General features: G+C 42.2%; 1 protein-coding gene across 3 annotated transcripts in view; it reads left to right on the top strand.

Moving 5' to 3' along the window:
• LOC144006754 (glutamate receptor 4) overlaps positions 1–19,986 on the top strand; it is a 114,333-nt gene that overhangs the window by 69,360 nt on the left and 24,987 nt on the right. For 2 of the 3 annotated variants that reach the window (XM_077505772.1, XM_077505771.1), the window contains exons 9-11: positions 5,154–5,264; positions 13,403–13,609; positions 17,371–17,744. In XM_077505772.1, the coding sequence (XP_077361898.1) occupies positions 5,154–5,264; positions 13,403–13,609; positions 17,371–17,744 (692 nt within the window). Of the gene's footprint in view, positions 1–5,153; positions 5,265–6,773; positions 7,646–13,402; positions 13,610–17,370; positions 17,745–19,986 lie in introns of those variants that run through there. The other variant, XM_077505773.1, reaches the window with a different exon arrangement.

The raw sequence follows: 19,986 nt of genomic DNA, 5'->3' as shown, positions 1-19,986 counted from the left end.
CCATGCGCCGCCTGACGAGGAACAGGAGGCGGCAGCCGCAATCCATGCGCCGCCGGACGAGGAACAGGAGGCGGCGGCCGCAATCCATGCGCCGCCGGACGAGGAACAGGAGGCGGCGGCCGCATTCCATGCGCCGCCTGACGAGGAACAGGAGGTGGCGGCCGCAATCCATGCGCCGCCTGACGAGGAACAGGAGGTGGCGGCCGCAACCCATGCGCCGCCTGACGAGGAACAGGAGGTGGCGGCCGCAATCCATGCGCCGCCTGACGAGGAACAGGAGGCGGCGGCCGCAATCCATGCGCCGCCGGACGAGGAACAGGAGGCGGCGGCCGCAATCCATGCGCCGCCTGACGAGGAACAGGGGGCGGCGGCCGCATTCCGTGCGCCGCCGGACGAGGAACAGGAGGCGGCGGCCGCAATCCATGCGCCGCCGGACGAGGAACAGGAGGCGGCGGCCGCAATCCATGCGCCGCCGGACGAGGAACAGGAGGTGGCGGCCGCATTCCATGCGCCGCCTGACGAGGAACAGGAGGTGGCGGCCGCAATCCATGCGCCGCCTGACGAGGAACAGGAGGTGGCGGCCGCAATCCATGCGCCGCCTGACGAGGAGCAGGAGGCGGCGGCCGCAATCCATGCGCCGCCTGACGAGGAACAGGAGGCGGCGGCCGCAATCCATGCGCCGCCTGACGAGGAACAGGGGGCGGCGGCCGCATTCCGTGCGCCGCCGGACGAGGAACAGGGGGTGGCGGCCGCATTCCGTGCGCCGCCTGACGAGGAACAGAAGGTGGCGGCCGCATTCCATGCGCCGCCTGACGAGGAACAGGAGGTGGCGGCCGCATTCCGTGCGCCGCCTGACGAGGAACAGAAGGTGGCGGCCGCATTCCATGCGCCGCCTGACGAGGAACAGGAGGTGGCGGCCGCATTCCATGCGCCGCCTGACGAGGAACAGGAGGTGGCGGCCCAGGCGAAGCGGCCAGGGGCTGCGGCGGCAGCGGCACAGGCGAAGCGGCCAGGGGCTGCGGCGGCAGCGGCACAGGCGAAGCGGCCAGGGGCTGCGGCGGCAGCGGCACGGGCGAAGCGGCCAGGGGCTGCGGCGGCAGCGGCACGGGCGAAGCGGCCAGGGGCTGCGGCGGCAGCGGCACAGGCTGCGGCTTGGGTTGCCTCTTCCTCCTCCTCTGTCTGCGGGAAGCTGGGGCTGTAGTCACACCAGCCTGTTGACCAAGGGACCGGGGAACTCGAGACACACCAGGGACTAAGTTAAGGGGTGCATCAACAGACGAAACAAGACTAGGAAGGGGTGTAAGTGACTTTGACCGGGGTGCCTGGGACAACGAGGAACAAGGTGATGCGGAAACAGGTTCTACTGGACTTGACGGGGAACGTGCAAACAAAAAACTATAAAAGCTTTCACTCGCACTCAAACCAAACTTGGTGTGCTCACTCACTTCACATTCATCCTCTAAGTCAGAATAAAAATCAAACTCGGGAACGTGGTCAACAAAAACGTGGGGTGACAAAATTGTGTCATAAGGAAGTGCACTGGGGGAACTACTAGGTGAACAAAGACTGGTGCCCAAATCAGAATAGTTTAACTCGGTGTCTGTGAGCTCAAAATCAGAATCACTTAAATAACTGTACAGGGAATCACCAGGAGGTGAACTGGGTAAATATGCTTTAACGGGTGAGGAGGACACGGAGACACAAGAACCAGAAAAGAAAGCTGAACCTACACAGAGGGAACGGGGTTGGTCAACAGGCTGATGGCGTCTGGGAGCTGGCCGACGTCGTGCCGGTCGGCACCGGCTCCCTGCTGGGTCCTTTCGTGGTCGGTTCATTCTGTCAGGGCTCGGAAGCGTGGTGGTGGACCCAAGTGCAGGAGGTGGAACGAGTCAGGGAGGCAGAGGTGCTCAAAAGGAGTCAATTTAATCAAACAAAAAACTAAAGTGGCAAACAGGCTTGGTGACAAAGAATAACAAAATACCGACAGGAACAACTATACAAGAGTAGACTTAACTATGGCAAGCAAGAACGTAGGGAAACAGGAAAAATGAACCGACAAGAACTGAAACGAAAACCGATGACTAAGTACACACACTAATTACACACGACGAGACACAGCTGGGCAAGACACAAGGGGAAGGGGGAGCTGATTGGTTGACACATGAGGAAGGGCAGGCAAACACAGGTGGACATGGCAAGGCTTAACGAGACTAGGGAAGACAAGAAAAGCAGAACATAAACATGACAAACTCAAAACCCAACAAAAACAAAGCAAAACCTACCCCAAACAGAACCAAAACATGACAGGTGCTGCCGCGGCCTGGGGATTTCGGGGGGGGGGGGGGGGGGGGGCGGTGCTCGCTTTGCTGGACCGCAGTTGACGGCTTCTTTCTTTGGTGGTGGTCCTTATGCATGCCAGATCCGTCGCACCAGCATCTACTGAAACTCAACAGAAGTAGCCTCTCCCTCCCACAGCCCCTTGAATCGGTGGGTGCTGGTGTCTGTGGATCTCACTTTGCTGTATCTATCCTTCCCTCCTTCCTCTCTTTAGTTTTTCCTCTGGTCACTTGAGATCTCAATTTATTGGAAGTTTGAGGTTTCTGGGGTTGGCATAAGACTCTGGTTTTGTAACCACGCAGGAGGGGTTTTGTTGGTGCTGGATTTCACTTTGATGGATTGGATGTACTGGCTTCTATGGATCTCACTCTGCCTTATCGATCCTTCCCTCCTTCCTCTCTTTAGTTTTTCCTCTGGGCTCTTGAGATCTCGCTAAATTTGCTGGAATTTAGAGGCTTCCGGTGTTGGCGTAAGACTTTGATTTTGTAATCATGGGGAAGGCAGGAAGTGTTTGGTCGGTGCTGGATTTCACTTTGATTTATCTTTCTTTTCTCTTTATTTTTTTCTGACCTTTTCTCTGGTCTCCTGACCATTTAAACCTCACGACTCTGGCAAGATTCTGAAGTACCTGGTTAAGGCGAAGGGTAATGGGATATTTATAAGGCTTTAGGTGAATTAATGAGTATAAATTTATACGTATTTGCACGCACACGCACGCACGCGCACGCACGCACGCACGCAAACGCACGCACGCACGCAAACGCACATACGCAAACGCACGCACACACACACAAAAAAAAAAAAAAAAAAAAAAGAGCAATGATGATAAGACGTTGAATCGGTAAGACTACCGAATGAACAATTCTGAGCTCTTTTAGAAAAAAAAAAAAAAAAAAGTGGGGGTGGCTTTGTGTGTGTGTGTGTGTGTGTGTTTGGGGGGGTTAAAAAGAGGGAGAGCGATGGTGAGCGGATGCAGGAAAATAAGGTGCAATGGAAACGTCGCGCAGGGCGGCGGAGCGGGCAGGGAGCTGCCATTAATCAAGCGCTGCTTTGGCCCGTCTTCCCTCACACTGGGAAGGTCCCGTTAGGACACACACAGTGTGTGCAAGTGCACGCATGCGTGCGTTGGTCTCCCTCAACATTTTACATGTTCCTCAATCATCCCCGCTGGAGGTGGCGGACGCTCACAGCCCTTTCGCTCTCTTTGTTTGGGTGTCATCCAACCGTGGAACAGATTCCGGGTTTGGCTAACAACGTCATTGAAAACTCAGAATCACCCTTGAAACAAGTTCAGTAAAAAAATAAAAAATAAAATAAAAAATAAATAAAAAAATTTAAAAAATTTAAAAAAAAGGAAAAAATCTGACCTCAAATGAACACCTCCATCAGTAAAAGTAGACAAACTGTAGCCATCTTTGTATGATGAGCATTCGCTAAACGCTCCATCACAACGTCGAAGTAACAATTCTCTGTCGACCAATCAGTGAGCGGCGTTGGGTTTGGCTCCACCCATGTTGAAGCATTACATACACCTCCCCTGAATCTTTCTTTTGAAGAACTGCCGTACATCAATAAATGTCTTAATTCAAATCCACACCTCACTGCAAATAAATGCTTGACTTCAAATCAATCTTACTTCAATAAATGTTGAACCTCAAATAAATGCCTTACTTCACACAAACACCTTATTATATTATTATTACTATTTTTTTAAAAAAAAATCCCCACCATACCTTAACTCATTCACTCCCAGCCATTATCACAGAAACAATCCTCTTCGCTCCCGGCTGTTTTACTGGATTTTGACCAATTTTGCAGGGCCCAGAGAATATTGTGTTCTATTACTATAAAAACATGGAACCTACCAAAAGAAAGAATAACGTCTCTTCCTTCATCAGGAAAAAAAAAGTGTACTTATATCTTTTTCCGTTTCGCAGAAATTAGCATTAGAAGAGAGCTAAGTTTTATCATTGTTGACAAATCTAATTAGAATTCAGAGTAATGGGGGGTTATTTTCAACATGGCTCTGGTTGATCTCGTTTGCTCTGCTGCCACCTGTTGGCCGTTTGTGTAATTACCATTTCTTCAACCGTTCTTTGCGAGGCTGCATCAAAGCCTTCTGTATGCTCTAGTATAAAAAATAAACAAACAAACAAACAAACGTATAAAGACGTCTTAGGGACACATAAAACAATTAAAATAGAACATATTTATACATTTTTGGGAGCAAATGAGTTCTGAGGCAATGCATCATTTCAAATAAAAACCTTGCTTCAAATGAAGGGCTAACTTCTAATGAAATCCTTACTCCGAATAAAAAAACTTCTTACGTCAAATAAATTCTTTACCTCAAATAAACATCTTTGAGTAAATATTGCTTCATATAATGCCTTATTTCAAGTAAACATCCTTCCGTGTCTCACGTAACATACAACTCCTAACTGCAGATAACTGCACATATTTACACCTTACTTCAAATTAAAGGTTTACGTCAAACAACGTACGGCAAATAAAATCTACCATAAAATAAATCCCTTACTTCAAATAACCATGTTAAAAAGTGTCACTTAAAATCAATGCCTCATCCATTACAACTTGCTTTAAATAAATGCTTTCTGCAAAACTTGTCACTTCAAATAAACACCTTGCTCCATATTAAACCCTTACTTCAAATAAATGTACTCTAAATAAATGCCTCTCTCCAAGTACATGCCTTACTTGAAATAAATGGCCAGCAATCTGTGCCATTGTGTGAATAAAGACAACATGAAGATGATTATCCTTGAGTAGTTGTATAATCTTGCCTTCCCCTCCAGATCGGCTACTGGAACGACGCCGACAAACTGGTGCTGATCCAGGACTCGCCACTCCTCCCCAACGACACGTCTGGCATGGAAAACCGCACCGTGGTGGTCACCACCATTATGGTAAGACAGCCTGTCTGCATGTTCCGCTTTTCGCATTAAGAACATGTTGTACCGCCAAGAGGCCTCGTAAATTGCAATTTGCCGCAAAAAAAAAAAAAAGAAAAAGCGCACAGATCTTAATAACACCTGAAGGAAATGCAGGGGACCCGACACGGGTGGTAAATTATGATGCCAGCTGCAATTGTATCCCTCATTCTTGCTAATTTGCACTCGGTATTTACACGACAACTTGCAATTTTGCCACATGCTGTTTGTACCTTTGTAATATGGCTGCTCATTTATTGCTGTTTCAAAGAAATGCCCCGCCAAAAAAAAGCTTGATTACTTTCAGCTTTTTTTTTCTTTTTTTTTTTGCTTAACTTATGGAGATTTTGTCATTGGTTATGAGTATCTTAATGCAAGACATACCATAATTCCATATGTGTAGCTAGCATAGAAACACTCGTTTTAAAAAGACATTGTAGGATTTTTTTAATCTGCCTAGAAACACTTTTCAACTAATTAAAACATACTTATTATTGTATCCCTAAAGTGTGCTTATTTGTCACACCCAGGTGAAGTTTACTATAAATTAAACCAAAAAGAACTAAATGTTTCATATTTAATCTTTCACTCCCAGCCATTTTGACTGAAGCACCCCCTTTCACTGTTTTACTAGATTTTGACTGATTTTGCAAGGCCCGTAGAATATTGATCTATTTGTTATAAATACGTAGAACCTACCAAAAGAAAGATTAGCATCTCTTCTTTCATCGGGAAAAAAAAAAAGTATATTTCTATCTGTTTCTGTTTTGCAGCAAATAGCATTGGAATTTTATCATGATTCAAAAATCTGTTTAAAAGAGTAGGGAAAAGAGTTTTTTGCAACATGGCCCTGGTTGATCTATTATACTCTGCTACCACCTGATGGCCATTTTTGTAACAACTACTATTGATTCAAGCATTCTCTTTAGTTCAGAGGCTTCATCAAGGCCTTCGGTATGCTCTGGCATAAAAAATAAAATAAAAAAAAATCTATAAAATACGTTGTTGGGAGCAAATGTGTTAAGCACCAAAATCTTCAACCAAACCAAATAATAAAAAAATAAATGAATATGCTAGCTCAATGTTACTACATAATGTGAAACACAATAGACAGGCTAACAGAAAGTAGCATATATGTGACTGTAATTATCACGGGGCAGCAAACAGTTTCTCTCTCCTCTTGTTCTTGCTCTTAATTACGATGCACCTCTTCCATTAGAGCTCAGTGCTGCCCCCCATGATGTGACACAATGTGGTACTACACCAAAGACGTGAAACTAAATTCGGACTGTAAAAAAAAATAAAATAACTGCAATGTGGCGGGGGGAATAAGTTAACATAATTTCAGCCCGTTTTTTGGAGTGTAAAGTGGGCCAGACCTTTTCTGCACGGCAGGTGAATTGAAATGGAACGGCCAAGCGGAGGCGCGGGAATGAATGGAGGTTTGGGGGTCAACAGCTCAGCACAATCCTCCCCTCTTTTCAGCCCCCGGTGAGGAAGGCCATTTTAAGAAACTGAGCCCCCCAGCTGGACAGCAAGCGGGATATGACACAAGAAGACGAGCCCTAACCTTCACAAATGGACGCCCCACCCCCCCGTTTAGAAAGGAATCGGAGCCACTTGAGAGGAGAATGAAATGCAAACGGAAGGAAAAGAGGATAAACACGCTGCTCTCTTTGTCCTTGTGTGTCACGCATTTCACGCTCCGTATTGTGATCACAGCATCCTTCGATTTGGGATTTTGTTTTTGTTTTTTGTTTTTTTCCACGGAACGTCTCCGCCGAGCAGACTGTGAATGTCAGAGTCATTTCCTGTTTTGCTGTAAATCTGTCAATTGGTGCAGACTACCTTCAACGTTGCTCAGTTCCGTGAGATTTGCGGTGGATTACACGGAGTAATTGTGGCGTAATCGCGCTTATGTGCCGCTCTCGCTTCCTGTCTCTCGTTGGCATGTTGGTGACAAGTAGTGTTTTATTGTGTTGACTGCGTAAATTTGTCAGCAAAAATGTACTACGTGGCCCGCGAGTTAGTTTCACGCTAACGTAAACATAACGACATGCACTCATTCATCTTCGTCACCAGAGTTTGTGTAGATTAATCGCGTATGGAACCAAATGGAGTGCATGACTTGACTGCGACATGATTCATCTTGCAGCCAATTTGCGAAAATGTTTATTGAAGGGTTTTTTTTTAAACAGTTATTTGTACTCTATTTGAGCTTAGGTGTTTTATCGAAGCATAATGTGTATTTGAAGGAAGTTATTTGTATCTGAAGTCAAGCATTTATTGAAAGGAAGGTGTTTTTTACGGAAGCGTAGAGGTGCCAATGTGGAGTAAACATTTTTGGCTGGCGATTATGTTTGAACATACTCGCAAATGTGTTCGAACATGCTCGCAAATATGATCGAACATTCTCGCAAATGCGTTCGAACATACTCGCAAATGCGTTCGAACATACTCGCAAATATGTTTGAACATATTCGCAAATATGTTCGAACGTACTTGTAGGCTACATGCTACAAAGTTAGCATACCTTCCCATAATGCCACATGGTATTATTTGCGCATGCGTGAGTGAAAACAAAACCGCATTTTTTAGGCATTTGGGCCACATTACCAATTCATTAGAAAATTAAGTAGACAAACAACAGTGTTCATTTGTAACTTTTACGATTTATTATGTCTGCCGTGCATGATTTGGGTTCGTCATTTTTCGCCCCATAATGCAACGGGGTATGGTGCTTGCGCAGTTGAGTACCACAGCATTATTGGAAGGTATGCTCACTTTGTAGCATGTAGCCTACAACTACGTTCAAACATATTTGCGAGTATGTTTAAACATATTTCAATATGTTTAAACGTATTTGCAAACATGTTAAAACGTATTTTCGAACGTATTTGCGACTGTTCGAACATATTTCAATACGTTCGAACATATTTGCATGTATGTTCGAACATACTCGCCAGCCAAAAATGTTTACTCCACATTGGCAGCTCTACGCTTCCGTAGTTTTTGTTTGTTTTGCATTAAGTATGTTTGAGTCAGGCATTTATTTATCACATTTTTCCCCCCCAAGTCATGCATTCATTAGAAGTAAGCCATTTACTTGAGTCAGGTGACAAGTCTTTATTGGAAGGGAGTTGTTAATTGATTTTCAGAAAGTAAGGTATTTAATTGAACTAAAGTTTTGATTGAAATCATATATTTAGTTGAAGTTCTTTGTTTATTTTAATTTAGTTTTTATTTGAGGCCAGGTATTTATTTGGAGTAAAAATGTTATTTGAAGTCAGGCCTTTAATTAGAGGGGAGAGTTTGTTTATTTGACATTAGAATTAGGTTTGCCCTGCGATTGGCTGGCAACCGGTCCAGGGTGTCCCCTACCTACTGCCCAGAGCCAGCTGAGTAGGCGCCAGCACCCCCCGCGACCCGTGTGAGGAATAAGCGGTCAAGTAAATGGATGGATGGATAGAATTAGGTTATTATTTGAAGTAAGGTTATTTGAGGTCAGGCATTGATTGATTGATTGATTTTAAATAGTTTAATTGAAGTCAGTTCTCTATTTGAGGTAATGGTATACATTGAGGCCCTCATTTGAAGTAATGTGTTAATTTGACGTTGTGCTATAACCACCCACACCCCGGCATTACTCTACTACATACTAAACAGTCAGAGAAAATTTTGAGGAAAAATGAGGGCGAGTAGTTTGGAAAATGAATGAATGAATTCATTGACTGTTAATTTGAATGTTAGTGAAAGAAAGTGAATCAATGAAAAAATGTTGTTTTAGTGGTGCTGCTGTAACCCCGGGTTTTCACCGGATGCGGTTGCGGTGCGGTTGCGGTGGGGTGCGTCTTGACTGCGTGCTCCGGACGGGTCAATTTTTTTGTCAATCCACACCGGCTCCGCACAGCTGCGGTCCGGCAGCTCCGTCGCCGCCCACTTCCCAACGTGTCTCTTGTGGTTTTCCACCTCCAATATAAACCTCTCCTCGTCCATGTTCGCTGGTGTCTAAACCGTGAATGAGCACATGGCCCGGCGACGCCCACGTCACGTTTTGCTGAAAAGCTTGCGAAATAGGAGCTGGCGAGTGTTTTATTCTGAAAGGTAACCGGAAATTTATTTTGAAACTGCGTCGGTCTTCCTGTCCCGCTCGATGTGTTTTGTGCTAGCTTGCCATTTGCTGGAGGCCTACCGCTGCGGCGTCCGGCAAAAATAGAAAATAGGTCTATCCTTGCGGAAGGCCTGCGGCACGCCGCAGCTGAGACGCAGTCGACACGCAACGCACCCGCAAGCGGTGTAAACTGCACCATTCGAATGAATGTAATCTAATTGCTTGCGTCGCCGGACCGCACCGCAACCGCACCGCAACCGCATCCGGTGAAAACCCGGGGTAATGACTGACACCCCTTTCGACCAATGACATCAAGAGTCACTGAATAAGCAGCCAATGGCAGTCAAGTTGCACCATGGCAGTCAAAGTTTAAGGGCCCAAGTCACAGCGATAAGAGTAACGTGTGCATGCAACGTGTTACTCGTAGAAGTGACATCAGTGGTCTCAATATAAATTTTTCCGTCATCACGCGGTGAATCCTTCGCCGTTGTGACTAACGGAGAAAAGGAAGAGGGAAAACAAGGCGTTATTCATTTAAGGCGATTATAAGCGACACCGGGAAGAATCTGCGCGACTAAAGCTGTCTTTGCAAAAAAAAATTCTCTTTGTCTTGAAATCCGCGTGAAATCAGCCGGATTCTCCGTTTGTCTTCCAGCGTTTTGCCGTACACAATGAGATTGTTCTCGTGCATACATAAAGCAAATCGTAAAGGAAATGTTCCTCGTTAGTATGCTGTAACAGCTGTGGTATAGAGACTCTTGAAAGTACACTGGAACCACAGAAATTCAACTTTTTTTCTGCAAGAAAATTTGACGTTAATTACGAAATTAATTTAAAGCAATGGGGGTTCTAAACTCCCGTACTGATTGCTCAACATATATAATATAACTGATGGTCATGGTCAAATGAACAAACAAAATAAATTCCATACTTTTAAAAAAAAATGCCTGAGTTCAATAAAACTATATACTGTAATTAAACATCTTCAAATAAATGCCTCACTATAAAAAATGCCTTCATTCAAACGATGCAACAAATTTCAAATAAATGCCAAACTTAAGAAAACAAAAACCAACATACTTAAAATAAATGTCTGACTTCAAATAAATACCTTCAAATAAATGACTCACCCTAAAAAATGCCTTCATTTAAATAAATAATAAACAACTTGTGACAAATAAATGCCTTGCTTCAAATAAACAAACTTTCAAAAAAAGCGTGACTTCAAATAAATACCTTTTAAATAAATGACTCACCCTAAAAAATGCCTTCATTTGAATAAATAACAAACGTGTGGCAAATAAATGCCTGGCTTCAAATAAACAACACACTTTCAATAAAGGTGTGACTTCAAATAAACAACATACTTCAAATAAATGCCTCACCCTAAAAATCTCTTCATTTACATAACTTAAAAAAATGCCTGACTTCAAATAATCATCCTTCAAATAAACACGACTTCAAATAAAATACTTCAACTAAAAACCTGACTTCAAATAGACTACATACTTTAAATTAATAATACATAATAATAATAATAATATATAATATAATATATAATATAATATATAATATAATAGTAATACTAATACTAAGAATACTACTACTAATAATAATAATAATAATAATAATATTAATAAATAAATAAATAAATAAATAAATGCACTGAACAATGCCTGATTTAAATACACACACCATCAATACCGGAAAGAAAGAAGGTCGGTTCACTCTAAAAGTGGCTAAAAAGACATGCTTCTGGTCCTACCACCGTACATGGTAAATTGCCAGGTTGACTTTGTCCCCGCCATTCTGTGTTGGTGTTGTTTATACCAAACAGTAACAGGAGAAAATGTTATTGACAATAATTGTACAACGGGCTGCAATTACCATTCTGCTCTGTTACGGTTCTGATATGACACCTCAAAATCGAAGAATTGACAGGTTGAATTCAGGTTTCTGATGTGATGCAACCTATTACAGTCATTTAGAAAAAAGAAAAAAAGGGGATACAGACCCTTTCTCACCACGATTATGTTTTTGATAGTACCTCAGAAAGTGGAAAATACAGGTCAGCTTCCTTTCGCTATTTTGTATTTGTTCCAATGATACAGTGTTACCGGCAGGTGTAAAATTTCTCTCTGCCATTCCGTGTCGATGCTGTTTATATAGAACAGTGAGTGATATTTAAAACAGGTGAGGGAATTCTGCCATTTACAGACAGGTGAAAGAGGTTCAAAGTGTTCTTATGCCTCTTTTACAGCTCTAATACTACCTCCAAAGATTGTTAAGTCACCCCATTCTGGCTTGGTGCCATTTTTTTTATGGGAAGAGCGGAATTCACATGCAGCTCTGGTTCTGTTACGGCTCTGATACCGCCTGTGAAGCCGCTTGGAAGGGGTTATAGATTCAATGTTCGAGTGTTTTATCTTGTAGCTGCTACAAGGTGTGTCAAACTCATGTTAGCTCAGGGGCCGCATCGAGTTACATATATTATCAAGTGGGCCGTATCGGGAAAATAACGGTATATAACTTAAAAACAATTGCCGTCATTTATACGCAGATTTTCGTGGATCAGCCCTAAATTACGGCGCTCACCTGTAATCATATTGTTCTGAAAAAATAACACGAATGCAAATGGAATGCGGCAACACTTTGCCGGTATACATTCCGGACGTGTTAAATCAACCTTTTTTGCATATATATTGTTCCCAGAATGCATTGCGTGGCGCATTTAATGATGTGTATAAGGATGTTAATCCTTGTCATATCTATTTGTGTTACCAGTAATTGAATTTGTGTCCTATTTAACACGTTTATGTCGGTGTATGATTACAAAAAAAATAATAATTAAACAAACCGTAGTTTAAGTTGTATGTAAAATAATGACATCCAGGACGACGATTCCCCTTACAAGTTGCATTGCTCATCTGAGGACTGCTTGTGAAATTACAAATTTATATGTTTTATGGTAGCCGGTTGATTAATTAGTCCGACATTACAATTTTTATTTTTTTACTTTACAAAATCATCTCGCGGGCCGGATGAAACCCTTTTACGGGCCTGATCTGGTCCACGGGCCGTATATTTGACACCACTGTTGTAGCAACTCGGGGCCATGTAAAAAAAAAAAATAAATCACTGGAATAAATTGCGCCTTGTTCTCAAAATGTAGACGTTGGCCTTGTATGACAAAAGTCATTTATTTGGTAAGACGAGGGCACAAAGCAAGGCCAGCGTTCCATTTGGGCGACTCGTGGATTGTGTTGATCCAGAAACCTTCAACACCTCCCGATCCGCCACCACTGAAAATTTGTCCGCAGTCACTCCGTCTGACGGCAGCTCATTTTTCACTTGCCATCAGCTTTACCTCCGCTTTCCGCTTAGTCATGCTTCCCTCCCCGTCTCTTTGATTCTGTGTATCATCCATCCGCATTACCATTTTGATGACTTTTTTTTTTTTTCCCCCACAACGTGCTGCACATATGCAGCATGAGGCCACCACGCCGATTACTCGTGCGTGGCTTATTTCTTTTTCTTTTTGTTGTACCTCAGCGGGGGGATGGGTAAAAAAGTGCATCACCCAGCAGGACGTGACTGTTTAAAGACGTAAGATTTAAAGCCGAAGTGCTTTCTCCGTCGGTGTTCATTTTGGTAATTGTTTGCTTGACGTGCAGCTTTAAATAAACCCTGCGGTACGACAACGTTACATGCTTGTGAAACATGTAGTGGTCACGTGACAAAAATTTCTCAGAACATGCTACCCTAACCACCTAAATGTTACTGATGTCTATTTTGCAAAATAAAGACTTCAAAACGAAAGGATGTCGTCTCCATTTCCTGACCACTTGTCGTAACCTGCCAACATTTCTGTGCCATTCTGTCGTCGTCTGCTGCCGTGTGACATCCGTCTGTCCGTACGTGTGTCCGTCTGACGGTGCGCTTCACTGGTTGTGGTCCAACCCCCGCCCCCAACCCCGTCCCCCCCTTTCTTTTTTTTGTGTAGGAGGGTCCCTACGTGATGCTGAAGAAGAACTGGGAGATGTACGAGGGCAACGACCAGTACGAAGGCTACTGCGTGGACCTGGCCTCCGAGATCGCCAAACACATCGGCATCAAGTACAAGATCTCCATCGTGCCCGACGGCAAGTACGGCGCCCGGGACCCGGAGACCAAGATCTGGAACGGCATGGTCGGGGAGCTGGTGTACGGGGTGAGACGGAACGTTTTAACAATCTTGTCCAAAAAAAAAACACAAAAAAAATCTTGTATAGCTTCACCAGATTCTGCATTAGGCCATAATGCCGAAAGTCAAAACAAATGAATATTAAAAAATAAATAAATAAATACTGTAAAAATAGCATGTTTGAGAGAGGTGTACACGACTAGCACTTGTGTGCCATGGCTGCTATACATGTGCAGATTTATAATACGATAGTATTGGATTTTTCATTAGAATAATTTTTTAGCTTGTTTTGACCTTTTTTTAAATTCAGTTTTAATTTTTAGAACAAGTTGGTTAGTTTTTTTTTTTTAAATGCTTCATTATAGTTTTTATTAGATTTAGTTTTTTAACTTTATAGGGTATTTATTGCTCAACAAAAAAGCTCAACACAAAGGTGGAATGAATGTAATGAACTACAATTCTCAACGGACTTCTGTCATTACAAATAAATAATAATAATAATAATAATAATAATAATAATAATAATAATAATAATAAATCCCTGCGATCGGCTGGCAACCAGTTCAGGGTGTACCCCGCCTACTGCCCGATGCCAGCTGGGATAGGCTCCAGAACCCCCACGACCCGTGTGAGGAGCAAGCGGTTAAGAAAATGGATGGATAATAATAATAATATTATTAATAATAATAATAATAATAATAATAATAATAATAATAATAATAATAATAAAGCAATACCAAAATAAGAATCAGCCCCAAAAGCTTATATGTATCTCAATTGACAAAGATGAAAACGGACATTTTCGCTATAATTAGTTTAACAAATGTAAGATGTATTTTCACTTGTTTTTCGTTTTTTTTTTCTTTTTTTAAAAAAAAGCTTTATTTCGTTAACAACAATGTTTATCAACTTTAGTTTTTGCCATTTGGTTCATTCCGTGTCTTTGTTAGCATTGCCTTTGATAGGGAAAGTCGCCCCTACAAAAATGGCCGCCACTTTGGCGCACTTTTTTAGCCTGCTCTAGTCTATACTGTCAGTCTGTGATGGCAAATTGTGCCAATTCTGGAAGGAACAGACTGTACAAAGGGGAATTTTGAGTGTAGTGGAGTGGACTGGACACTGTTTTCTGTCTGTTAAATCAAGATTCATCTGTAGCTACTTAAGGTAAATAAAATAAAGACATGTCGTGTCGCGGCAATATCCCGCGACACAACTTGAAAGGTTCTACTATATTCATGCTTATTCATACAAATGACTAACGTATGCGTTCTCACTGCTTCTTGGTTAAATAAGTAGCCAAGTGAAATCAATGTTTGTTCCGCTTCCTTTTGGACTAATTGCGTTAATCCATCACTCTCCCGATGTCTCTCCTTTAATGAAGCGCTTTAAGTTTCCATCAGAGCTCATGCAAAATTAAACACCCGCGTCGCACCATCATTAAATTCCTGCCCCTTACCCCGCCCACGTTTGCTCATGCTCAGCCATTTTGTGTGTGTTTTGAGATTTCCCCCCACCCCCAAATTAGCTTCAGTAATTCAAGGCACCGGCCGCAATTACGGGGAGGTCCGAGTGTAATTGAGTTGGAGTGCAGCGAGGAGGTGATTTATGTGCAGTCTGGACTTTTACGGACACTGTGCAACCAAACATGTCCAGTTAAGTTCTCTTTAAAGAAAGCTCATCCGTAGTACGAGATGAAATTAAGTTACACTTTTTTTTTTCTCTCCATCTTCGATCTTCCATGTTACTAAACTGAGGTCATGTAAATGTCATCTGAAATGACAAATTTTTGTACAAGTTAAGGAAGTTATCGCTGAACAGCGCCTTCTGCTGACTTTGACATGATAGTGTTTCAAACAGCATAGCTTGAAAGTGGCTCTGGATATTCATCCAGCCTAGATACCAGTCATGGGTCGGTGAACTCCATGACAGCGCAGTATTATGCAAATTAGCGCCCTTGGTCACCTCGGGGCAGTGTAATTCTGTCATGCAGACACAAACAAAGAAGAGTTGAACAGCTACTATAAAAAAAATAAAAAATAAAAACCTGGAAGTTAAAGTGCAAATGTATCTGAAAACAGTTTGCATATAAAATAGTGTGCACCAGTGTGTGACAGCAAAGGTCACAACTGAAGGCGTAGGCCACCGACGGGAAGGTCTGAGGACACGGAAGCTGTCAGCAGGAAGATTCTACTCGGTGATCGCTCCGTTTCGTCTTGTTTCTCCCAAATGCTCCACTGACTTTTACCCTGCCGAGTCTTTTTAACACCGGCTGTCATCTATTTTCCTGAGGATAAGGGAACTTTTAAATCTCTTTCATCGGCGTGTCAGGTGGTCAAAAACAGGGCCGGAAAGCTCTTTGTTTTCCCCCAGTAGAGCAGATGAGGCCAGGAAATGCCGCCATTAGTCTCCTACTGTAATCTGCTGTGTGGATTTTCAGCTAACGGGTGATTTTCTTCTGTCCAATTTCTGCCTCCGTGCGCCGTAAACACATTATTTTTATCCTCCCCGGATGATTCTTGTTTAGCTTCTCGGCATTAGCGAGACTTTCCTGGCAGTGTCTTTGCCTTGTCTTAGCATTATTGGTCTTGGAGTGTCTCAAGTTGGATTGAAATGTGGATAAGTTTTATGAGCACAATGCCTTTTCTTTCAAACTTCAACTGAAAGTGGAAATCAGTGTAGGTTGGATTAACATCATCGTAAATCACTCAAGTTGCGCAGGTAAAAATGAGAATCCATTAAACTCCATAAAAATTGTACACATTTAACCAAGACAAATCCCCTTAAATTTGTACAGGTTAAAAAAAATACCGTAAATCCATTAGAATGGGGTCAAATTAAAATAAAAGACATCTCAGAAAAATTACACAGGTTAAAATAATGGGTTGAATGAAGACTTCACAGATGCTAAGAAGTGCACACTTTACAGAATGACTACCATGAATCTCTGAAAAGTTGCACGGGTTAAGATAAGATCACCATAAATCTCCTAAATGTTGCATATGTTAAAATACGACTACCGTAAACCTCTGAAAAATTGCTGCCATAAATCCCCCTAAAAGTTGCTCAGGTTATCATAAAAATGCCATAAATCTGCCAAAGGTTTTACAGGTTAAAACAAGTCTACTGTAAATTGCCCAAAATTTTAAACAAGACTACCGTAATTCCCTGAAAGGTTGCAGTGGTTAAATTAAGACGACCACAGATCCTCTAGAAATTGCACAAGTGAAAAAACAACTACTGTTAAATCGTTGAAAAGTTTTAAAACAAGATTCCCATAAATCCCCAAGAAATTTCATGAGGTAAAATAAGAGTACAGTAAATCTCCTAAAAGTTACGCAGCTTAAAATTAAAATGTTATAAAATCCCCAATAGTTGCACAGGTTACAAAACTGTAAATCTCTGAAAAATTTCAATGGTTAAAATAAGATTACCAAAAATGTCCCAAAAGTTGCACACATTAAAAACAGACTACCGTAAAGCTCTGAGAAGTTACAAAGGTCGGAAATGTCTTCTGTGAATCCCCCAATTGTTGCTTATGCATAAGTAAGACGACTACAAAATTCTCCAAAATCTGTGCAATTAATATAAGACTTTTGTAAATCTTATTAAAATTGCACAGGTTAAAATGATGCTGCCATAAAGCCCATAAATATTGCACACGACTACCGTAAATCCTTGAAAATGTTCACAAGTTACAAGGAAACTGCCGTGAATCCTCTGAAAATTTGACCAGCGTAAATCCCAATTGCCTTTTTCTGACCGTTCTGGTTTCCTTCCCACCTCCACAGAAAGCGGAAATCGCTGTGGCCCCTTTGACAATCACGTTGGTCCGGGAGGAGGTGATCGACTTCTCCAAGCCCTTCATGTCGTTGGGCATTTCCATCATGATCAAAAAGCCCCAAAAATCTAAACCGGGGGTGTTCTCCTTCCTGGACCCGTTGGCCTATGAGATCTGGATGTGCATCGTGTTCGCCTACATCGGCGTGAGCGTGGTGCTCTTCCTGGTCAGCCGCTTCAGCCCGTACGAGTGGCACACCGAGGAGCCCGAAGAGGGCACCGACGGTCCGCCCAGCGACCAGCCCCCCAATGAATTTGGCATCTTCAACTCCCTCTGGTTCTCCCTGGGCGCCTTCATGCAACAGGGCTGCGACATCTCGCCCAGGTAAGCGCTTTTGCGCTCATTTGCGCGCTTTCTACTGCACGCCAACTCGCTAAACTGCGCTGAATTTCTTTCACTGGCTGACTCGTGTGATGTGGGAGGAGTCACCTGTGTTCATACTTTCCCCTCTGTAATAACCAGAAAAGCTGCCGGTAACTTGTCAATGGTAAGAGCAGAAACTGCCTGAAAGTTGCACAGGTTGAATTGTGCAAGGTATAAAATAAGACTTACCTTAAAGCCCATAAATCTTGCACAAGTCAAATTGAGACTAACGAGGTAATGCCACAAGTGTAGAGGTTGAAATAAGACTTACCGTAAATACCCAACAAATTCCTCAAGTTACATATGTAAATCCCATAAAGTTGCATAGTTTACTCCCATAAGGTGTTGCAGGTATGCTTACTGTAAAACGCATAAAAACTGCTGAGGTTGGAATAAGAATTACCGTAAATCCCCTACAACCTAAGTTTAAGATAAGAGTATCATAACACCCCGATAATTGCAGAGGTTAATGTACGAATTACTGAAAATGCGGTAAAATTGCACTTGTTAAAGTAAGACGTGTCGTAAAATTTACAAATGGAAACGGTAAATCTCACAAAAATCCCCACCTCAATGTCGTATAGGTTAAAATAACACTTGCCGTTAATCCCTGCAAAGTTGTGCAGGTTCACCAAAAGTTATGCAAGTTCATTTAGACCATCATAAATCCAGCAAAAGTTGCTCGGCTTCAACCAAGATTTACTTTCAATCCCCCAAAAGTTACAAATCGTAAAATGCCGTAAATCCCCTAAAAGTTGCACGTCTTAAAATAAGACAACTCCTGAGGAGCTCTTTTTGTGCACCATCATCACATATTGACTTGCGTCCTTTGTAGCATGAGGGGCCTTGCCTTTTTTTTTTTTTTCTTTTTTTTTTCTTTTTTTTTTTTTTTTTATTAAATAAATCCTTTCTTAGCTGTGTGAATGGCTTTGCTCAGCTTAAAGTTGTGGCGAGATAGATTGTTTCAGCTATTTTTAGACTCTGCTCAAGTTGCAGTGAGTCTTTCCCATTAATTGTGTTTTTATCTGTGTTAAACCTGTATGGATCTCCAAGCTACTGTAATAATGTTGGTGAGATTGAGTCTTTCAAAATTTGACATTAGATGAGAAACACACACAAGATGGAGAATCACGAGCAGTCAAAATATTAGGAACATACCTCAACAAACGCAATCAACATTTTTAAATTGTGCCCATTGAAATATATCATTGTCTTAGTAATCGCACAATTTTTTATTTTAATAATCAAAAACAACATTCTCACTCAAGGAGGAGGCACTTAATAACACAAGGTTTGAAAATGGGGGATCCTCGCCCTGCCTAGCTGCCCAGTAATGGGCGGAGAAACTTGGTGTGGGTGTGATATTATGTAAACTACATTACAAACTGGCAAAATTCAGAAGGATAGGTTTCTTTTAAGAAATAGATACCAAAGAAAAAATAAAACATAACAATCGTTTTCAGTTTCTTCTACAGTATGTTTGCGAGTATCATAAACAATGCAAGTTGCAATCCTCACTGTATATGTGTTTGGTTTGTTTTATCGGCAACATTTCAACTTTATCGCTTACAAAATCGCCTTAAAATGAAGACAAGCAAAATAGCATCATATTTATTGTATCGGCATAATAATCCTGTCAAATAGAGATTAGAATGGGGATTAAAATGAAATAAATCAGCGTGTCCAATTTATTGAGATCACAATGTCTGCCTTGTTTTAATGACTCACAATGGATGATAAAATCATCAATTATTTTTAGCCAGTCCAGCCTCTATTTTGGCCGCTTCCATTCTCTCCTGATTTTTTTTATTTTTAAACTAATTTTAGGAGTTAGAAATAGCTCGTAATCTTCCATTTTCCTCCTCTCTCTTAATAAGGGTTAATGCCATTCTTCCGCTCCCTCAAGGCGGCCCGAATAATGAATTCGGTGATTAATATCCCAGTCTCCAGTGGTCGTGTCTCCGTGGAAACGGGCTAAAAGGGAGATTAAATAAAACGGCTGACACAATAGCCGCTTTCATTGACGGGGGATGTTGACTTTTTTTTCGGGTGAGATGTCACACTTGCGAACGTTGCGTGCAATTATGGAGGCGTACGGATGTGTCACAGGTTTTCGGATTTGTTTTTTCCTGTAGCAAAAAAAAAAAAAATGGTCACAATGGATTTGAAACACAAAGTGTAGGTGTGCACTTGCAGTTTGGAT

The sequence above is a fragment of the Festucalex cinctus genome, chromosome 18 (genome assembly GCF_051991245.1).
Source record: "Festucalex cinctus isolate MCC-2025b chromosome 18, RoL_Fcin_1.0, whole genome shotgun sequence".
Lineage (NCBI taxonomy): Eukaryota > Metazoa > Chordata > Actinopteri > Syngnathiformes > Syngnathidae > Festucalex > Festucalex cinctus.
The sequence above is the reverse complement of the archived record's forward strand: the minus strand, read 5'-3'. Positions and strand labels throughout refer to the sequence as shown.